Source organism: Physeter macrocephalus, chromosome 4, assembly GCF_002837175.3.
Source record: "Physeter macrocephalus isolate SW-GA chromosome 4, ASM283717v5, whole genome shotgun sequence".
Lineage (NCBI taxonomy): Eukaryota > Metazoa > Chordata > Mammalia > Artiodactyla > Physeteridae > Physeter > Physeter macrocephalus.
The window spans coordinates 141,662,889-141,683,856 of record NC_041217.1 but is presented as its reverse complement, the minus strand read 5'-3'; the positions used below and the strand labels follow the sequence as shown (position 1 = coordinate 141,683,856).

The window sequence follows — 20,968 nt, the reverse complement described above, 5'->3', positions numbered from 1 at the left end:
AGATTGTTTTGTCTATTATCGTTTTACATTTTATATTTCTATCTCTGATCCATTTTTAGTTAATTTTTGTATAAAGTGTGAGGTTTAAATCAAAATTCATTTTGGGGGGCTATTGATGTCATATTATTCCAGCACTATTTATTGAAAAGGCTATCCTCTTCCATTGAATTGTTTTTGCAACTTTTGTGAAAAATCTGTTTGGCATATATGTGTTAGTCTGTTTCTGTTTCTTCATTCTCTATCTGGTTTATTGACCTGTGTGTCTATCTCTACCAATATCACACTCTAGCTGTATAGTAAATTATAAAATTGAGCAGTACGATTTCTCCAATTTCATTCTTCTTTTTCAACATTGTTTTAGGTTTTCTTATTCTTTTGCATGTCCATATACATTTTAAGGTGAACTTTAGCTGGAAAAAATCTTGTTGAGATCATGATGAAAATTACCTTTTTTTTTTCTTTTTTGGCTGCACCACACAGCATACCCCACACCACACGGGGGTCTTAGTTTCCCGACCAGGGATCGAACCCATGCCCCCTGCAGTGGAAGCATGGAGTCTTAACCGCTGGAATGCCGGGGAAGTCCCAAGAGTTATATTTAGTTTATACATTAGTTTGTAATGAATTGCCATCTCTACTACAGTTGACCTGTGTTCTATGACCTTTATAAATAAATTTATTTATTACTTCTAGTAGTTTTTTTGAGGACCACAAAAGTTTTTCTTCATGTACAAGCATGAGATCTGTGAAAACATCCGTTTTATTTCTTTTCCAATGTTTATGCTTTTATTTTATTTTCTCATCTTACAGATATCCTTTTTATATTCTGATCTTAGAATACATTCAGCTTTTCATCATTAAATAGGAAATTAGCTATAGAATTTTTGTAGATGCATACAGTTAGATTGAGGAAATTCCCTTCTATTCCTAGTTTCCTGAGAGGTTTGTCTGTTTGTTTTGCCATGAAGGGTTGCTGATATTGCCAGCAATATCAAAATGCTTTTCCTGCATCTTTTAAAATTGTTCACATGGGTTTTCTCTTTTATTTTGTTAATGTGAATTACATTGAATTTCAAATGTTAAATCAACCCTGTGTTCCTGGAATAAACGCTACTGGATTTGATTTACTAATATATTTTTAATAATTTTTGCATCTATGTTAACGAGGGATATTATTTTATAATTTTCTTATCTTGTAATATCTGGTTAGATTTCAGTATCACGGTTTTATTCTCATCACAAAACAATAGGGAAATGGTTCCTGCTCCTCTACTTTCTGAAAAATTTTTGTGTAGAATTAGCTATATTGCTTTCTCAAACTTTTTTCTAGAATTCACCAATGAAGTCATCAAGGTCTGGAATTTTCTTCAAGAGAAAACTTTTGACTATGAATTTATCTCCTTTAACAGATGTGGAACATACAAAATATTGATATTTTGTATGTTTTAGAATTTTTTTTCACTAAATTTGTCCATTTTACCTAAGTTGTTTAGTTTATTGGCAGAAAGTTTTTAGTATTTTCTTCTTACTATGCTTCTAAAATCTATAGAATCTTTAGTGATGGTACTCTTTTTATTCCTGATTATATTTGTCTTTTCCTAAATCAGTCTTGCCTGGAGTTTTCTGCTTTATTATTCTTAGACTTTTGTTCTTTTATAATATAAACATTTAATGTTTAAATTTTCCTCTAAGGCCTTCTTTTGTTGCACCCCACAAATTTTATGTTTTGTTTTCATAATTATTTAGTTCAAAATATTTTAAAATTTCCTTTCTTTGTCTTTCAAAGATATTGACATTTTTGAAGAATACAAGCCAGTTATTTTATAGATCATAGACTGTTCCTCAGTGTGACTCTTCCTTGCAGTTTATCACATCTGAAGACGTACAGTGTACATCTGCTCTTCACTGGTGATTTTAGTTGATCACATGATCAAGATGATGTCTGTTCTTTCCTCACTGAATTATTTCTGTTTTTACCCTTACAGTTAATAAACAAGCTGTGTGGTGACACTTTGAAAACATGTAAATATCCTCCTCTTCATCAAACTCTACTTACTAGCTATATAAATTATTATTACTTGAGCTAATCTTTACAAAACTGTAACAAGATGATGATTTTCTAATTCTGCCACTCCCATCCATATTTGTCCTTTGGCTTTCTACTGTGAGAAAGAAGCCCTAACCTCTTCCTTATTTTATTTATTTATTATTAGTATAGACTCGTGGATTTCTATTTTATTCAGCAGATTATAATCCATTACTATCATTATTTTGATGCTCAAATTTTCCTAAATTTAACCAGTGAGCCACTTGTTTAAGATTATTCCTCTGTCTTTTTTATACATCCCCATCATTTTTTGAGTCTTTACTTACTTCTGATACTATAGTATCATTTTGAAAGAATACTCATTGTATTAATATCCACATATCCTAACATATTTAAAGATTTCCTTACTTTTAGAATTTTAAATTGTAGGTTTTAAAAATGCTAAACAGTGTTGTGATGAACATTCTGATAACTGAATATTTATACAAATCCAAAATTATTTACCTGGCATAATAAATTTCTAGAAATGGATTTGTTAAATTGCCCTCCAGAAAAATTATACCTATTTATATATAGCAATATATAAGAATGCCCATTTTGTCATTCCCTTAGTTTGGGTAGAATTTTAATCAGTCTAGGACCTTACTCTGTGGTTCCCAGACCAACAATATCAGCATTACCTAGGAGCCTGTTAGAAATGCAAAATCTCAGACCCCACCCCAAACCTACTGAGTTAGAATATGCATTTTAACAAGCTCCCCCATTAGAATATGCATTTTAACAAGCTCCCCCAGGTGATACATAGGCACATGAAAGTGTGAGAAACAATGTTCTAATATAATTTGTACAGGAGTCACAAATTGAATTGGTCCTAAATCTAGGCAAGGTAAATCAGGAGCCTATACTGGCATTTATATTAATAAAAGTTGAAAATGACCAAAAAGTAAAGTTAATTGTAAAAATAAAGTACTTATGTGTTATCCTATATATATGTATATCCCATATATATGTATACCCTATATATATGTATATCCTAAGCAAGCATTTTTCGGTGAACAAGACAATGAAAATCAGCATAGAATACCCACACTGTTCCCCTATAACACAAGAGACAGTGTTATCTCTCTGTCTTCACCCACAGCATACCAAACACCCTATGCACTAGCTCATTGTTTATCTAGTGGTCTAAGGAAAAACTGAATCAGAACTGCTTGAGGAGTGTGTTACACTGCATACTCCTAAACCCTACTGCCAGAAAATCTGTTTTAGTAGGGTCTGATATTATGTCCAAGAATCAGCATTTTAATAAACACACCAGGTGATTCTGATGCCCTGTTTGAGAACTACTACACCACCACACTTCCCAGAACACATCTGGAATGTATTGTTTGATCAAATGTTTTACTTGCTTCAAAAGAATAGTTGCATTTTTATAAAAGCCTTCTGCCAGATGTCACTTTTTTGTTGTCATTAGTTAATAGAATGAGCAAGTCTAGAAATTGTAATTACTTTTTTAGCCCTCTCTAGTTTTAACCAAGTGACTCTAAGTTAGTGAGAATGGAGAGAAATAATCCTGTTGAACTCTATTTCACCCTTCATTCCCTATCCTAGAGACTGCCTTCTTGAACCAATTCACATTCTTTTCAGATGATACGTCAACACTTTTTCTTTCCTGTCAATATAGTTTGGTAAAATAAATTCATATTGTGGAAAATATGATTCTATCAAAAATTTATTATGATGTTAAAATATATTATTCTTCTATAAATATATATCAAATTGTTTAAAAACTATTAATTTTTAAAACACAAATATTTTTTTATGTAGGAGGAGCAAAGAAAAAAGGAAACAGCACACATAAAAGGTACTTTCTCTCAAAAAATTGTAATCAACTTCCAGCAATTCACATTTTAAAGAATCCAGAGGCTATCCTAAATATATCCTAAATATCTAACTATTTTTTAAAATCATAAAAATTCAAGGGAAACATTTATTAGTATATGAATGGGCATATATTTTTTAGAAAACAAAATTTATAATGTCTTGTCTTAAATTAAAATGTGAAATTTTAATTTTTGTCCCTTCTTTATATCCAAAGGTATCATAGTCAATGCCATATAGTAATGATGGAGAGTTAAAAGACATGAGTGTTTTGTAACCCTTTAGATATTGACTTAGTACCTCAAAACATTACCCTCCTACATAATTTTAGAAATGCTGAATATAAAATGTAATAAGGTATTTAAAACAGCTTTAACAATTAATGTTATATATTCATATCAAAAATTAACATGTAAAATATTGTAAAAGATATTTTAGGATATTGTGTAAATGTGATCTTTTCTAAAACTTAACATTTTTTATTTACAACTGTGCAGCATAATGTAGTGGGAGAAGCGTGGGTCTTAGAGTAACACAAATCTAGATTGAAGTCCATTTTGTATCTGATTTTGGTGACTCATTCCTTTAAGTCTCAGTCTCAGTCATATCTTTTGTGAAGTAGGGCTAATAACTACCTTGAAGAATAACTGAGATCTGGAAGTATATCGAACTGCTTTGTAAATTGTAAGGCACTATGTGAATGTTAGCTGTTACTTTAATTGGTATAAAGCCAACTCATAGGCCCTTCCCACTGTGGATCAAACATTTTGTAATCTACCTGCTTAAGGAGGCATTTTAAAATTTATTTTTTAAATAAGACAGTATTTAGCTATAAATAGTTAAGAAACTGTCTGCCATCTCTGATTTTAAGGGATATTCCAGAACTGGGCTTTCTAGCCTGTTTAGAATCTTCTCCTGTTAAAACAGGTTGATTTTATTTAGAATAGATTTTTGTACTCTTGATTATCATGAAAATATTGCTGATTCCCCATTACATATTTAACATTGTATGGATGATGATAGCAACTTAGCATTTTCACTGTTGCATCATCCTGTTCATTAAAACCCTAAGAAGAGTTTGAATTTTAGAAAGTAACATTATCCTTATAATTAAGTTTGGCTCATGAATATGTAATATTCATAGTAAATCTAATTTTTTTTACAGCAATTAAAGATTATTCTAAAGATGAATTCTGCCTTGCAACAAAAAAGGTCATTTGTGACCCCTCAGAGACTAGCTCGGCAACAAATCCCAGCAGTGTTACCTTAAGCTTATCAACGTTACCATCTGATTCTTATTACAGCCAAAGTATAGAAGTAGCTGATGACTGGTTTTCTGATGATTCCCTAGTGAAAAAGAGCCCTCCAATGCCTTTTCTCGGGGAGCCTGTAATGGAGAAAGTATTTTCATACTTGTCAACCATTCCATTAGAAGAGAATGTACTGGAAATGTACTAAATATGACACTTTATGATGATCAAAAAGGTGACAACATTAAGGGAATATTTACACGAAGAAATACAGAGGTTGAAATACAAAACCTTCAACATAATATTGAATGACTTTTTTCTTTTGAAACTTTGTGTACACTGAAATCATGTAAAGTTAAAACTGAATTACTAGCTTCTGAGTCTCTTAACATGTCCATGCTAATATTGCTTTTCTTGATCTTTACCATAGAGTGGTCCTACTTCCCTTGCCAATTATTTCTAGAAACAAAATTACAGGAAGAACTAGAGCAATATCATAAACATTAATTTTAACTCCTTGTATCTCATCAAAGGACATAATAAATAATAGGAATGTATTTCAACACATAGGAGAAATACTTTAAGAAATCTTCAGCACAAATACATTTTTAATAAAACATTTGCAGCATTTCTTTATACTTTGACATTTTCAGTTTTATTTCAATGTGGGTAAGGCTGGGCAGAATACTTCCGTCAGCTATTCTGAATTTTAAATACATAAATCACATACCATTTAAATCTTATTATGCCATGACTTTCGTAAGCAATATAACTTTGCTCCTCTAGGGGAGCCTGGAACACTGTGAAGAATACAGAAAATAATTTTCTTTGCCCTTTCCCATGTCTGTTTCTCAGAATAGCCCTCTAACCCTTACCCCACTATGATGAAGATGTGAGCAGCTATGTTCATAGACATGTGACTCAAGCTATATGAACCAGAATTCCTCTCTAATTTGAGAGACCCTTGGTCAAATTTCTATTTATGGCACTGAGGGATTTCTGACACCCACCCTGTAATTTAATCTCTTTTAATCTCTTTTTCACAAATACTCTTCATGTAATTAGTCTCTGTTTTTCTTTCTCTTGGGAAAAACAATTAACAAAATATAATATTACCTTTTGTGCTTAAAATACTCATACCAGGACCTGTGCATATCTTCCCAAGAGATAAATCATGCCTATTACAATAAGTGAAAAGAAACTTGTCTCAAATATGGTAGTAGCATTATCCAGGTCGACCACTTCCCTCCTAGGGGGAATATTAAAAAGTATTAGAACACCTCTCTCTGTTGAAGCACCTGGACATTTCTACTGGTTATAGTTGTGAGAACATCTCATGGGTTGTGAGAACATCTCTCTATATCCATTCCTAAATCAAAATAAGCTATTTCAGCTCAAGGTTTGTAAGGAGTGGTAAAAAGTATTTTGAATTGGTCTCTGTCTCTTGGTGTTCTACCAACTTCTATCTTACTATCTCAGAGAAGAAAGTAATCTCTAAATCTGGTAAGATTCTAAAACTTCCCTAGGAATTTGAGATTGAAGACAAGAGATTCTAACCTTGGTCTGACTAATCTCTGGAATAGAGGAAATATAAATTAGGTAGCTATCAGTTGCCATGTCCCAACCTGTGGTTTAGAAAGAAAAAAAACAGGAAATCTGCAGTGAGAGAGCAGTGAAATATCTGCAAAGTGAAGAATAGAGATGAGAGATCAGGAGAATGTGATTCCTGGCTTTCTAACAGTGCTCCATTCCCTTGTTCCAGCCCTTCATGTTTCCAGCCCTTCATGTTTCCCGCCCTTGGCTTAGTAAGGCAACCTTGTATCCTAATTATAAATTCCCCTTTTTGCTTAGGCTAACAAGATTTGATTTCTGTTACTAGCCACCATCCCCGAGCCCTGTTTTTAACTGTTTTTCTTAGCTTTGGTAAGGTACCCTTGTAATTTTAAAATAAATAACCTTTTTTGCATAAAGTAGAATTTTGTTTCTGTTACTATAACCAAAGCATCCTAACCAAATTCTTGTCATTACAAATGAGAAATAAAGAGATCTATGCATTTAAAGTAATTGTTACACTGTAGTGATAGAATAAACTGAGTTTATTTCTTCAAAACCTAATACATTTATTTGTTTATTAAAATGTTACTTTGTATCATAGGTATATACATTGTTCTATTCGAATAGCCTAGTGAGCAGTTCATATGAAATTACACCAGTGTAAAATAATCTTATTTTCAAGAAATGTGAAGGATCTGAGATTTCACCATCCATACCAGCTGACAAGTTAACCTGCAACAGTTTCATGTCTCTTAGGTCAGCGACAAAGGACAGTCATAACAATAGCAATAGCCGAAGTATCATCATTTTTGCCTCATTTCCTGAGCCCCAGTTCCCACGGGGCAGAGTAGGAAGAGGCCCAAATAATACCTGCACAGTGGATTGCATAACGGGAAAGGAACACTGAGTGAGGGAAACAGATATTTTATAATGGGCAGTAAGCATACGTGCCCTTTGTACCATAGGAAGCCACAATATATTCCAAGACTCTTTGCTACATAAACATCCTTGAAAAGAGTTTGGCAGTCTGTGTCTCTGCTCACAGGCATGAAGAAATACAAGAGATCCATAATTAACATTGCCATAGGGTGTTGGTTTCCGTTTTTTTTTAATCACAAATACCTGGAAACCAATGCAAATTAGCTTAGGAAAAATATTTTATTTTGTAAATAGAATCAAATAATGGTTAAGCAACTAAATACAGGAAACACAAGGGTTGTAACTGGGCCTCAGGAACAGACAGAACAAGCTCAAAGTCCATCAGGAATTTCTCTATTCATACCAGTCAAGTTTTGATGGGGGAAAATGAACCACTATCATGTATGAGAAAAGGGATTTATTATAGGAATTATATCTTACACGTTGTAGGAGAAGCTGGGGAAGTGAAGTAAGTTTAGGAGAGAAGTCGGAGAATCAGAGAAGTCACCAGTCAGATAATCTGAGAAGCTACCTTGTCCAACTGCCACAGTGAGACTGTGGAGTGGGGGCAGCGGGGTGGGGGAAAGCCTTGTGAGAATATCTACAAGAAGATGTGCCTCTGAGTAGCTACTGCCTTGACAGTATTTTGCCAACTCTCTGGCGGTGAACCTGCGGCCATTGTTTGTCAATAGGGTCAGAAGTTAGGAGGAAAATCTGGACATTGGGAAGAAGGACTGGAAACACGACAGAGGAGAATGAGGGCAATTTGGAACCCACTGTCCTCTCTGCTGTTGCCACATCTAAGCATGATGACCTTCACAGAGAAATGGCTTCTGCTTAAATTCTGCCTTCCAAATGTTGCACAGATTCCTCTCTTAGCCAACTCTAACCTGGAATCATACAGGAAAAAGGATACTGGGGAACATAATTCGAGCTTAATGAGTTAACAGAGTACAAACCACCTCAGTCCACTCATCAGTTTGGCATTCATTTACACTTTAACAATATTAAAACTTCTGTATAACAAAATAGCAATCATGTTCTTATGTTCCATGATGCAAGATCCCTCCTATAATAAACAATACACCAACACTGTCCGCAGTGGAGGATACAAAGTCCCCTATGTCACTTTATCCATCTTTGAGTGATGTTTCTCTTCTAGTGAGACAGATCTCCATGGATATTCTGTAACCGAAATAATGAAATATAAAGTTAGCCACTCTTCACATGTGCTAGTAGGGGAATGAGATAGGGGAAGAAAAGAAAAAGAACTGGTATATATTCATTTCAAAGTAGGAGTGAAATGCCCGTAACTACTACCATCATTTTTGTAACTTTTCAAATGGTCACAGCTGAGACAGAAAGTAAAGTATTCACTGCTGGATTACCAGGAGTAATAGAAGAGTCACTCTCATTTTCACCCTTTCTCTCTTGGACCTGAGAATCCTAGCCAAGAGACAAACAGCACCATATCTTAGTACCTGAACATATACCACATCCTGGAGGATATTATCTCTCTGGGCCATGAAAAGTATTGCCACTAAAACTGGGTCTTCAAAAAGTGCCCCCCACCAACCTCCACACCATTCTATTGGTTCTTGCTTTGGGTAATGGGAAAAATGGTAAGAAGAGTTAATTCCATGAGCATGACCCTACTGACATACCTCATTTGATGTTAAGTAAAATTATTTTCTGGTCAGAAACAATCTTTTCAGATACCATGATGGTGAATGTGGTACCCTGAAATCCAGGGATGGTGGTAATGGGAGAAGCACGGTGGTCTAGAAAGGCAAATCCATATCCAAAGTGAGTGTATATTCCAGTGAGAACACAGGTGATGTCTTTCTCTTGGTAGAAGTGGTCTGATGTAATCAACCTGTTACCAAGTGGCTGACTCGTACTCCCCCCAGGGAATGGGAAATCAGTGTTAGTCTCTGCTGTTGGCAGATGGGGCTCTCAGAAGTGGCTGTAGTCATGTCAGCCTTAGTGAGTGTAAGTCCATGTTCCTAAGCCCATGAGTAACTTTCATCCCTTCCAACATGGCAATTTTATTCCCAAGTCCATTGGGCAAGGACAAGGGTAGCTGTTGGAAGAGGCTGACTAACATCCATGGAACAGATCATCTTGTCCACTTGATTATTAATGTCTTTATCTGATATTGCCCTTTGGGGAGCATTTTCAAGGGACTCAAATTTATCTTCACATTTTGTGCCCATTCAGAGAAATTTACCTACATATATCTTCCTTAGACTCCTTGTAGTCCTTACAAGTCTGCAACCATCCAGCCAAATCATTAGCCACTGCCAATGAATCAGTGAAAATCTATACAGTCTGGACATTTGTTCTTCCAGGCTATACAGATAGGTCACTGCTCAGAGTTATGCCTACTGAGACTGTCTTTCACTACTGCCCATCAGAGCCATACATGAGCAGGGCTATGGTACTCCAGCTGTGAATTTTTAGCTGATGCTGGCATACCATGCAGAACTATCTGTGAACCAGGGTCAAGGATTTTCTTCCTCAGTCAATTGGTGACAAGTCATAGATATATGTTGAAAGAGAGAAGACCATGCAGCAGCAGTAAGAGCCACAGGTATATTAACCATTTCCTCATACAATTCCTTTATGCCTTCAGAATCCGCTCAAATTCAATTTTATATGTTTTAATGCCATTTTTGATCTAGTGTAGATCTGTATGCCTAACTTTACGTATTAGTGAATCAGAGAACATCCAGTTCATGGTGAGCAGCTCAACTCAAAGGTAACTTGGTGCCATGGTCACATGGTAAGTCTCTACTAGTCTAATGGCAAGCTAGGTGGTGTTTCCAAAAGGAGAATAATTATTGGCAGGTGATAACATAGCTTTGTTTGGAGTCCTATAAACTCTGATCAACCTATATTTGCCTGCTAAAGTCTTCATACAGTATCCCTATCTGCCAGACACTTCAAATAACATGGATCTGCTGGACCATATGGCCCAAGGGACAGAAAAACTAACTTGGTAACCTGTACCTGCTGCAGAGCCTTCTATTCTTCTGGGCAATACTCAGAATTGGAACTCTTTCAAGTTATTCAGTGAGTAAAAGTAGCACACCCAAATGAGGTTTATGTTGCCTCCAATATCCATTGTGCCTCTCTCTTAGTGGTTGGAGGAGTCAGATGCAGCAACTAGTTTTTCATCTTGGAGCATCTGGACATGCTCCAGACCACTGGATGCCCAGAATTTACTGAGGCAACAGGCCCTTGAATTTTGTGGAACTTATTTTCACCCTCTGATGTGCATATATCTTATCAAATTATCTAGGATAGTTACTAATTCTTACTCATTATGTCCAGTCAGCATGGTACCACAAATATCCTGTGGTGTCCATTCTTGTGTAATGAAGAAGATCAAGACCCATTTGGACTAGATTTTGACAAGGGGTTAGAAAAATAATATAACCCTGGGGTGGAACAGTGAAGGTGTGGTGCTGATCCTTCCAGATGAAACAAAACTGCTTCGTGTGGTCATACTAACAGGAATAAAGGGGAAAAAAAGTATTTGCCAAAGGAATGCCAGATAGCAGGTACAAGGGAAAGTGTTGATTTTTTGCAGCAATGAAACAACACCCAAACAGTAGCTGTAATTAGAGGGACTACATGAATAAGTCGTTTGGAACAATCCACTTTCATTTTCTAGGATCTATCTGTCTTCTGCACAGGCCAAATAGGCAAGCTGAAAGAAGATGTGGCAAGAATCACCATCCCTGCATCCTTCAAGCAACATTAATCTCTCCATTGTCTCTATGTGGTATTGCTTTTGGTTTATTATTTTGGTATGGGGAAGCACTTCTAGTGCCTTCCACTTGGCTTTTGCTACCATAATAGCTCTCATTCCATGGGTTAGAGAACCTATATGGAGATTTTGTTAGGCATGTCTATTCCAATTATGCTTTCTGGAACTGGAGAGAGAACCATGGATTTGGTTTGGAATTTACTGGAGCCATTGAGATGGACCCAAACCACAACTACATTAGTGACCTGAGCTCCATAAACCCCTATTTGACTAGTGGACTACTGTGACATTTTAGAACTCCAGTAATTAGTGTCAGTTCACAACAATTATCTAATAATCCATTTTTTAAATCTGGTTATTTCCCTTAGCCTAATGCACTGTCACACTGGCAAATGGTTGCAAATATTTGAGGGGGAAGCCTAGGAGGAAGATTTACAGTGTCAATTTTTAGCAGAGCAGCAGGGTCCTTCATCAAAGGCCATCTTTTAACCAAAGGGCTTTGGGTCTGAGAACAAGCTTAAATCTGGGATGTGGTTGAGGAGCCACCACTCAATTATATTGTAGTGATTCAAATTAGACCTATTTATCGAGCTAGAGCTTTTCCTCTTATTCAGATCACGTTAGTCTTTATAGGTTAAACCTGTCTCCACTGTGGTAGACAACAGCTGAAGTGTCTGGCTCTTTCAGCTCTTGTTTTGCCCCTGGATAACTTGGATTTTCTCCTATGTAACAGTTCAAGAGTGAGCCGTGGCAGAGGACCAGAACAAATATTTTCCCAAAGAAGACATACAAATGGCCAACAGACACATGAATAGTTCCTCAGTATAACTAATCATCAGAGAAACTGAAATCAAAACCACAATGAGATGTTACCTCACACCCTTTAGAATGGTTGTCATCAAAAAAACAAGAGATAGGGCTTCCCTGGTGGCGCAGTGGTTGAGAATCTGCCTGCTAATGCAGGGGACACGGGTTCGAGCCCTGGTCTGGGAAGATCCCACATGCCATGGAGCAACTAGGCCCGTGAGCCACAACTACTGAGCCTGCTCATCTGGAGCTTGTGCTCCGCAACAAGAGAGGCCGCAATAGTGAGAGACCCGCGCACTGCGATGAAGAGTGGTCCCCACTTGCCACAACTAGAGAAAGCCCTTGCACAGAAACGAAGACCCAACACAGCAAAAATAAATAAATAAAATTAATAAATTCCTACCCCCAACATCTTCAAAAAAAAAAAAAAAAGATGGGCGAATTGTTTAAAAAAAAAAAACACCAAGAGATAACAGGTGTTACACTGTTGGAGGGAATGTAAATAGGTGCAGCCATTATGGAAAACAGTATGGAGATTCCTCAAAAAATTAAAAGTAGAACTACCATGTGGTCCAGCAGTTCTTCTGGGTACATATCCAAAGGAAATGAAAACACTATCTCAAAAAGGTATTTGCATCCTTATATTCATTGTAGCATTATTTACAATAGCTAAGACACTGAAACAAGTGTCCATCAACAGATGAATGGAAAAGGAAAATTTGGTATATATACACAATGGAATAGTGTATAGGACTGTATAGTGGACATCTCGCCGTTTGTGACAACATAGATGGACCTCAAGAGCATCACTCTAAGAGAAATAAGTCAGAGAAAGACAAATACTGTATGATCTCACTTATATGTGGAATTTCAAAAAGCAAAACTCATAGAAACAAAGGACAGATTACTGGTTGCCAGAGGCTAGGGATGAGGGGTGGAGGAAATGGGTGAAGTTGGTCAAAAGGTACAAACTTCCACTTATAAGATAAATAATTTCTGGGATATAGTGTACAACATGGTGACTTTAGTTAACAACACTGTATTATATATTTGAATGTTGCTAAGAGAATAGACCTTAGAAGTTCTCATCACAAGAAAAATAACACTGTGTGCTGATGGATGTTACTTATTGTGGCAACCGTTTTGCAATACATACATGTATGAAATCATTATGCTGTACACCTTAAACTAATATGTCAATTACATCTCAATAAAACTGGAAAAAAATTTTAAATAAATAAAAATAAATTTTAAAAAATATTGCTCTTGAAGAGCTATCTGTACCTCCATGTTCATTGCAGCATTATTTACAATAGCTAAGATATGGAAACAACCTAAGTACTCATTAATGAATGAATGGTCAAAGAAAATGTGGTGTATATATACATATATATATACACACACACAATAATGGAATATTATTCAGTTATAAAAAAATAAGAAAATCTTGCCATTTGCCACAACATGGACGAATCTGGAGGCCATTATGCTAAGTGAAATAAGCCAGGTAGAGAAATCCAATTACTATGTGGTATTACTTATACTTGGACTCTAAAGAAAAAAAGTCACATTTATAGAAAGAGAGAGTAGAATGGCAGTTGCCAAGGATTGGAGAAATGGTGAGGTGTTGGTCAAAGGGTACAAACTTTCAGTTATAAGGTGAATAAGCTCTAAAAATCTAATGTACAGCATGGTGACTGTAGTTAATAATACTGTATTGTATACTTGAAATTTGCTAAGAGAGAAGATCTTAAGCTTTCTCACCATACACACTCAAAAAAGGGTAACTATTAAGGTGGTGGACATGTTGATTAAATTAATTGTGGTAAATATTTTACAATGTTTCAATATTTATATGTCAAATCTATCATATACACTTTAAATATATACAGTTTTCTAATAGATCTTTATTGGAGTATAATTGCTTCACAATACTGTGTTAGTTTCTACAACAAAGTGAATCAACCATATGCATACATATATCCCCATATACCCTCCCTCTTGAGCCTCCCTCTCTCCCTCCCTATCCCACCCCTCTAGGCAGTCACAAAGCACTGAGCTGATCTCCCTGTGCTATGCTGCTGCTTTCCACTAGCTATTTTACATTTGGTAGTGTATATATGTCGAGGCTACTCTCACTTCACCCCAGCTTCCCCCTCCCGACCCCGTGTCCTCAAGTCCATTCTCTATGTCTACGTCTTTATTCCTGCCCTGCCACTAGGTTCATCAGTACCATTTTTTTTTAGGTTCCATATATATGTGTTAGCATACGGTATTTATTTTTCTCTTTCTGACTTATTTCACTCTGTATGACAGACTCTAGGTCCATCCACCTCACTACAATTAACTCAGTTTCATTCCTTTTTATGGCTGAGTAATATTCCATTGTATATCCTCCGTACTGTTCTCCATAGTGGTTGTATCAATTTACATTCCCACCAACAGTGCAGGAGGGTTCCCTTTTCACCACACCCTTTCCAGCATTTATTTTTTCTAGATTTTTTGATAATGGCCATTCTGACCAGTGTTAGGTGATATCTCATTGTAGTTTTGATTTTCATTTCTCTAATGATTAGTGATGTTGAGCATCTTTTCATGTGTTTGTTGGCCATCTGTATATCTTCTTTGGTGAAATGTCTATTTAGGTCTTCCGCCCATTTTTTAGTTGGGAGTGCTTGTTTTATAGATATTGAGCTCCATAAGCTGTTTGTTAAATACATGCAATTTTATTATATTAAAATTGTTTTCAATAATTATTCAATTATGATATATTCTATTATATTTGAATATGATATATAATATATATTACATGTATATGATATATATATTATATATAATCAATTCAATAAGCTGGAAACAAAACAGAACATCTCCCAAAGCTGTTCCATTAAATTCTATGGCTTCAGGAAACTGTTAGATGCTCATTGAATATCATAATAATATCTTCAGCAGCAGCCTATAGATTTAAAAAAATAAAAAAGATAACAAACTGTGTTCTTTGAGAAAAACAATATTATCTGGTTTGCTTGTTTTTGTATTTTAAAATACAGAAAAGTACCATAAAAGTTATAATAAAAAGTCATATGTGAATTCCCAGAGTAAACAAATATTGATATTTTCTCAAAAAAAAAAAAAAGATTTGTTAAGTTGCATCCAGATGAGCCTTTACTCTGGTCCTAATAAAGCTCCACAACTAAGATATTCCTCTTCTGATAACTCTATCTGATGCCTTGATGCCTCCCCACTCCAGCTTTGCACACGAAATATTCCCAGCCCTAGGTGAATGTGGGAATTGTTTGGCCTACTGCTTTCTAACAGACTTTCCCCAGCCTCAGATAGTGCTCTCATTTGCATTCACAAATTAATGCTCATCAAAAGACTCAGGGGGAATCCCCTGCAGATCTCCAAAGCTCTTTCTTTGTGCAGTTCCCTCCTCTCTGGCACTCTGCTTGGCTAATAATAGCTGCCTTCACCTCCAAAAACTCCAGTATCTATCTTCTCAACTCAGCAAGACCACCAGACTCTGAATTTCCCTTCCCTCCACTGCAGTGTAGAAACTTCCTCCAGGGACTAAGTTGAGGAAATCAAGGGGTTTGCTTCATTAACTTCCCATTTCTCAGGGTTCACAGTCTGGCAAGGCCTGTTGCCCAATGTCTGAAACATTGTTTCACATATTTTGTCTGGTTTTCTAGTTAAGTGGAAAGGTAAATCTAGTCCCTGTTACTACCTCATGGCTAAAAGTGTAAGTCCCTCCTAACTCTTGTTTTGCATTCCTCAAATCTATCTTCTTCCTTATAAAGCCAGAGTGATGTTTCATAAATGCAAATCTAACATTATCTCTCCTCACTTAAAACCCCTCAATTGCTTCCACCTGACACTAATCCCATTCTTAAACTCTAGGTTCCTGTCATGCTAAGCAGTCCTGGAATTCATCAAGCTGTTTCATGCACTTATGCTTATTTTACTCCCCACTCCTTTGGCCTTTAAATGATAGCTCTCTGTGGTCAGAGGGTAAAAACTTCCAGTTACAAGAAGAATAAGTTTTGGGGATCTAATGTACCGCATGGTGATTATAGTTAATAATTTGTATTATATACTTGAAAGTCGCTAAGAGAGGTCGTAGGTAGGTAGGGACTCCCCTGGTGGTGCAGTGGTTAAGAATCCGCCTGCCAATACAGGGGACACGGGTTCGCTTAAAACCCCTCAATTGCTTCCACCTGACACTAATCCCATTCTTAAACTCTAGGTTCCTGTCATGCTAAGCAGTCCTGGAATTCATCAAGCTGTTTCATGCACTTATGCTTATTTTACTCCCCACTCCTTTGGCCTTTAAATGATAGCTCTCTGTGGTCAGAGGGTAAAAACTTCCAGTTACAAGAAGAATAAGTTTTGGGGATCTAATGTACCGCATGGTGATTATAGTTAATAATTTGTATTATATACTTGAAAGTCGCTAAGAGAGGTCGTAGGTAGGTAGGGACTCCCCTGGTGGTGCAGTGGTTAAGAATCCGCCTGCCAATACAGGGGACACGGGTTCGATCCCTGGTCTGGGAAGATCCCACATGCCGCGGAGCAACTAAGCCAGTGAGCCACAACTACTGAGCCTGCACTCTAGAGCCTGCGAGCCACAACTACTGAAGTGCAAGTGCCACAACTACTGAAGCCTGCGCGCCTAGAGCCCAAGTTCCACAACAGGAAAAGCCATGGCAATGAGAAGCCTGCTCACCGCAACAAAGAGCAGTCCCCGCTCCCCGCAAGGAGAGAAAGCCCGTGTGCAGCAACGAAGACCCAACGCAGCCAAAAATAAATTAATTTAAAAAAAAAAAAGAAATGGTAGTATGTGAGATGACAGAGGTATTAGCTAATGCCATGGTGGTAATCATTTTGCAATATAGAAGTGTATCAAGTCAACATGTTGTACACCTTAATGTTACATAATGTAATATGTCAATTATATCTCAATGGGAAAAAGAAAGGGACAGCTCTCTGTATCCTTTATGAAGACTTCAATAACCACTCCCTGCATCTGGCACAGTCAATTCCTTCTTCCTTTGTACCGACATTTTATCTAGTACTGAATTCAGTTGTTGTTATTATTGTTAACTATTATTATCTGTTCATTACACATATATTGAAATGAACTGTGGGCGGGTTCTACAGAGGTGTAGAGGAGCGAGACCCTGGCCCCTGACGCTCCTGGCCCCTGAGGTCACCCCGCTTCTCCACCCCTTGGGCCTGACCGGCCAGCCCCAGGAGTGCTGTGATGCCACCAGACCCTGGACACCTGCAGGTAACACATGTCCCCAGAGCTAGACCTAGGTCAGGTGGCAGCTCAGTCGCCAGGCTGGAATCTGAGCATCCTGGTGGCGGTGGCGCACTGACCTAACGGCTCTGGCCAGAAGTACCAGTTGGTGGTGGATGGTGGGGTGGCTTGGGCAAGTTGGTGCTCCCCATCCGATTCATACAGTCCTTTTTTGTAACAGAATGTGAGCCAACCATCTGCTTTGTGTGTGTGTGATAGATGACAGAGCAGCCCAGCTAGATGTTCTGGATACAATAGGACAAGAAGCTTGGAGCTATAAGAGAACAGCTCCTGATAACTGATGAGGGTTTCCTATTGCTCTTTTCAGACATGCATAGAGGCAGTTTTGAAGAAATCTGTGAGTTTCAAAGACAGACTCTCAGAGTAAAGGATCATGATGAGTTCCAATGATTTTAATTGGTAATAAAGCAGACCTGGATCATCATAGACAGGTAACATAGGAAGAATAGCAGTTAGCCCACAACTTAAGGTAACATACCGTGGGGGTGTCAGCAAAGATTAGGATGAACGTAGATCAAGGTTTCCATGAACTTGTCTGGGTTATAAGGAAATTTCAAGAGTGGGAATGTCTTTCTTCATCAACGAGGAAAGAAAAAGACAAGAAAAGCTGCCATCGTGTCATTTTCTAAGAATTATTTGAGTTTTAGCTACCCACTGCCAGGAAAAGCCTGCATCTTCTCCTTCTCTCCTTACAGTTTACATCATGTTGGTACCTTTCTAGCCTTAGACAAATGATCCTGGTAGCCTTAGACCAAGAAGCTGGTTAATCCTTTCCACGAAGCTAATCTTATGGTCATTTCAAGACAGATTTAAAGGAAACACTAAAGATGCTTCAAAAATTACCTGATTCCATATACAAAAATGAACTCAAATGAATTGAAGACTTAAATGTAAGACCTGAAACCATAAAAGTCCTAGAAGAAAATATAGGTGGTACACTCTTTGACATCAGTCTTAGCAATATTTTTTTTGGATATGTCTCCTTAGGCAAGGGAAGCAAAAGCAAAAATAAACAAGTGGGACTACATCAAACTAAAAAGCTTTTGCATATCAAAGGAAACCACCAACAAAGTGAAAAGGCAACCTAATGAATGGGAGAAGATATTTTCAAAAGATACGTCCCATAAGGGGTTGATATGCAAAGAGCTCATGCAACTCAATACCAAAAAAGCCCAAACAATTTGATTAAAAAATGGGCAGAAGATCTGAATAGGCATTTTTCAAAGGAGACATACAGAAGGCCAACAAGCACCTGAAAAGGTGGTAAACATAACTAATCATCCAGGAAATGCAAATCAAAACCACAATGAGACACCACCTCATACCTATCAGAATGGCTGTTATCAAAAGGACAAGAAACACCAAGTGTTGGTGAGGATGTGGAGAAAAGGGCACCCTCATGCAAGGTTGGTAGGAATGTAAATTGGAGTAACCACTGTGGAAAACAGAGTGGAGGATTCTTAAAAAACGAAGAAAAGAACTACCATATGATCCAGCAATTCCACTCCTGGATATCTATCTGAAGAAAACAAAAATGCCAATTCAAAAAGATACATGCACCGCAGTGTTCATTGCAGCATTATTTACAATAGTGAAGATATAGAAGCAACTTAAGTGCACATCAATAGATGAATAGGTAAAGAAGATATGGTATGCATATATATATGTAATAGAATACTACTCAGCCATAAAAAAGAATGAAATCTTGCCATTTGTGACAATATGGATGGACCTAGAGGGTATTATGTTTAGTGAAGTAAGTCAGAGAAAGACAGATACTGTATGATTTCACTCATATGTGGAATCTAAAAAATGAAACAGATGAACAAACAAAACAAAACAGAAACAGACTCATAGATAAAGAGGAAAAACCAGTGGTTGCCAGAGCGGAAGGGAGTGGAAGGATGGGTGAAATAGGTGAAGGAGATTAAGAAGTACAAAATTCCAGCTATAAAATAAATAAGTCACAGTATGTAATTACACATAGGGAATATAGGTCATAATATTGTAACAACTTTGCATGGTGACAGATGGTAACTGGGCTTATCGTGGCGATTATTTCATAATGTATAAAAATATTGAATCACTGTTTTATATGTGAAACTAATATATTATTGTATGTCACATATAACTTGATTAAAATAAATAAATATATATATAATATTTTTAAAATTATCTGATTTCTTTCAAATATGTTTCTCTATACACAAACATATTCTTTTGTGAGGGCTTTTATTTTAGTAGAAATGGATCAGTTTTGGAACCTAAGCTGTTTGCCAAGCTGAAGTCATAGGTTGTGAAATAACTTTTATCTTCTAAAATCATTGCCTACTGTTATTCTAAATAGAATCATAGGGAGTTTATTTAAAATGTGAATTTTTGTAAGTCAGAAAGAGAAAAACAAATATTGTATATTAACGCATATATGTGGAATCTAGAAAAATGGTACAGGTGAACCGGTTTGCAAGGCAGAAATAGAGACACAGATGTAGAGAACAAACATATGGACACTAAGTGGGGAAAGTGGGGGGTGGGATGAATTGGGAGATTGGGATTGACATATATACACTAATATGTATAAAATAGATAACTAATGAGAACCTGCTGTATAGCACAGGGAACTCCACTTCGCTGTACAGTAGAAACTAACAAAACATTGTAAAACAACAATACCCCAATAAAAAAATAAAATATGAATTTTTGCCTGTCTGAAAGTTTTGATGTCAACTTTAGTTAACCTTAAATACACCGAATTGAATCCACAAAAGTGAGACAACTCAAAACTTTACTGATGCTACAGCCTTTGTTTGCCAGTGGCCAAAATACCAAAATGTCTACTGTATTTGCAGATGAAAAACTGCTTGTAAAGCCTTTATTATTACTCCTACTCCTAAAGATGATAATATTCTGTGTGGTCAAGTATTTAGACTCATTCTGGACTTAGGTGTTTCAATGTTCTTGGTTTTTTTAAAATAAATTTATTTATTTATTTATTTATTTATTTTTGGCCGCGTTGGGTCTTAGTTGCTGCACACGGGCTTTCTCTAGTTGCGGCGAGAAGGGGCCACTCCTCTTTGCGGTGCACGGGCTTCTCATTGCGGTGGCTTCTCTTGTTGCAGACCACGGACTCTAGGTGCACGGGCTTCAGTAGTTGTGGCACATGGGCTCAGTAGTTGTGGCACACGGGCTTAGTTGCTCTGCGGCATGTAGGATCTTCCCAGACTAGGGATCAAACCTGTGTCCCCTGCATTAGCAGCCGTATTACTAACCACTGCGCCACCAGGGAAGTCCCATTCTTGGTTTTTTAATTTAATCTTTTCAAAGCCATGTTGAGACTAAAAATAATTTTTTCTGCCTTTCTTTTCAACCATTTCTAGATAAGGAATTCAAAAAACCCAAAACTGGTTTTGTTT

General features: G+C 36.7%; 1 protein-coding gene and 1 pseudogene across 1 annotated transcript in view; both read left to right on the top strand.

Annotated features, from left to right (window-relative positions):
* The window catches only part of C4H1orf185 (chromosome 4 C1orf185 homolog), a 40,336-nt gene extending 34,765 nt beyond the window's left edge, over nucleotides 1-5,571 (top strand). The window contains 3 exon segments of the mRNA XM_007113816.3: nucleotides 3,875-3,911; nucleotides 5,094-5,362; nucleotides 5,365-5,571. Coding sequence (XP_007113878.3) covers nucleotides 3,875-3,911; nucleotides 5,094-5,362; nucleotides 5,365-5,490 — 432 coding nt within the window. The 3' untranslated portion in view covers nucleotides 5,491-5,571.
* Nucleotides 5,572-17,616: 12,045 nt separating this feature from the next.
* LOC102978878 (ras-related protein R-Ras2-like) lies at nucleotides 17,617-18,290 on the top strand (annotated as a pseudogene).
* The last annotated feature ends 2,678 nt before the right edge of the window (nucleotides 18,291-20,968 follow it).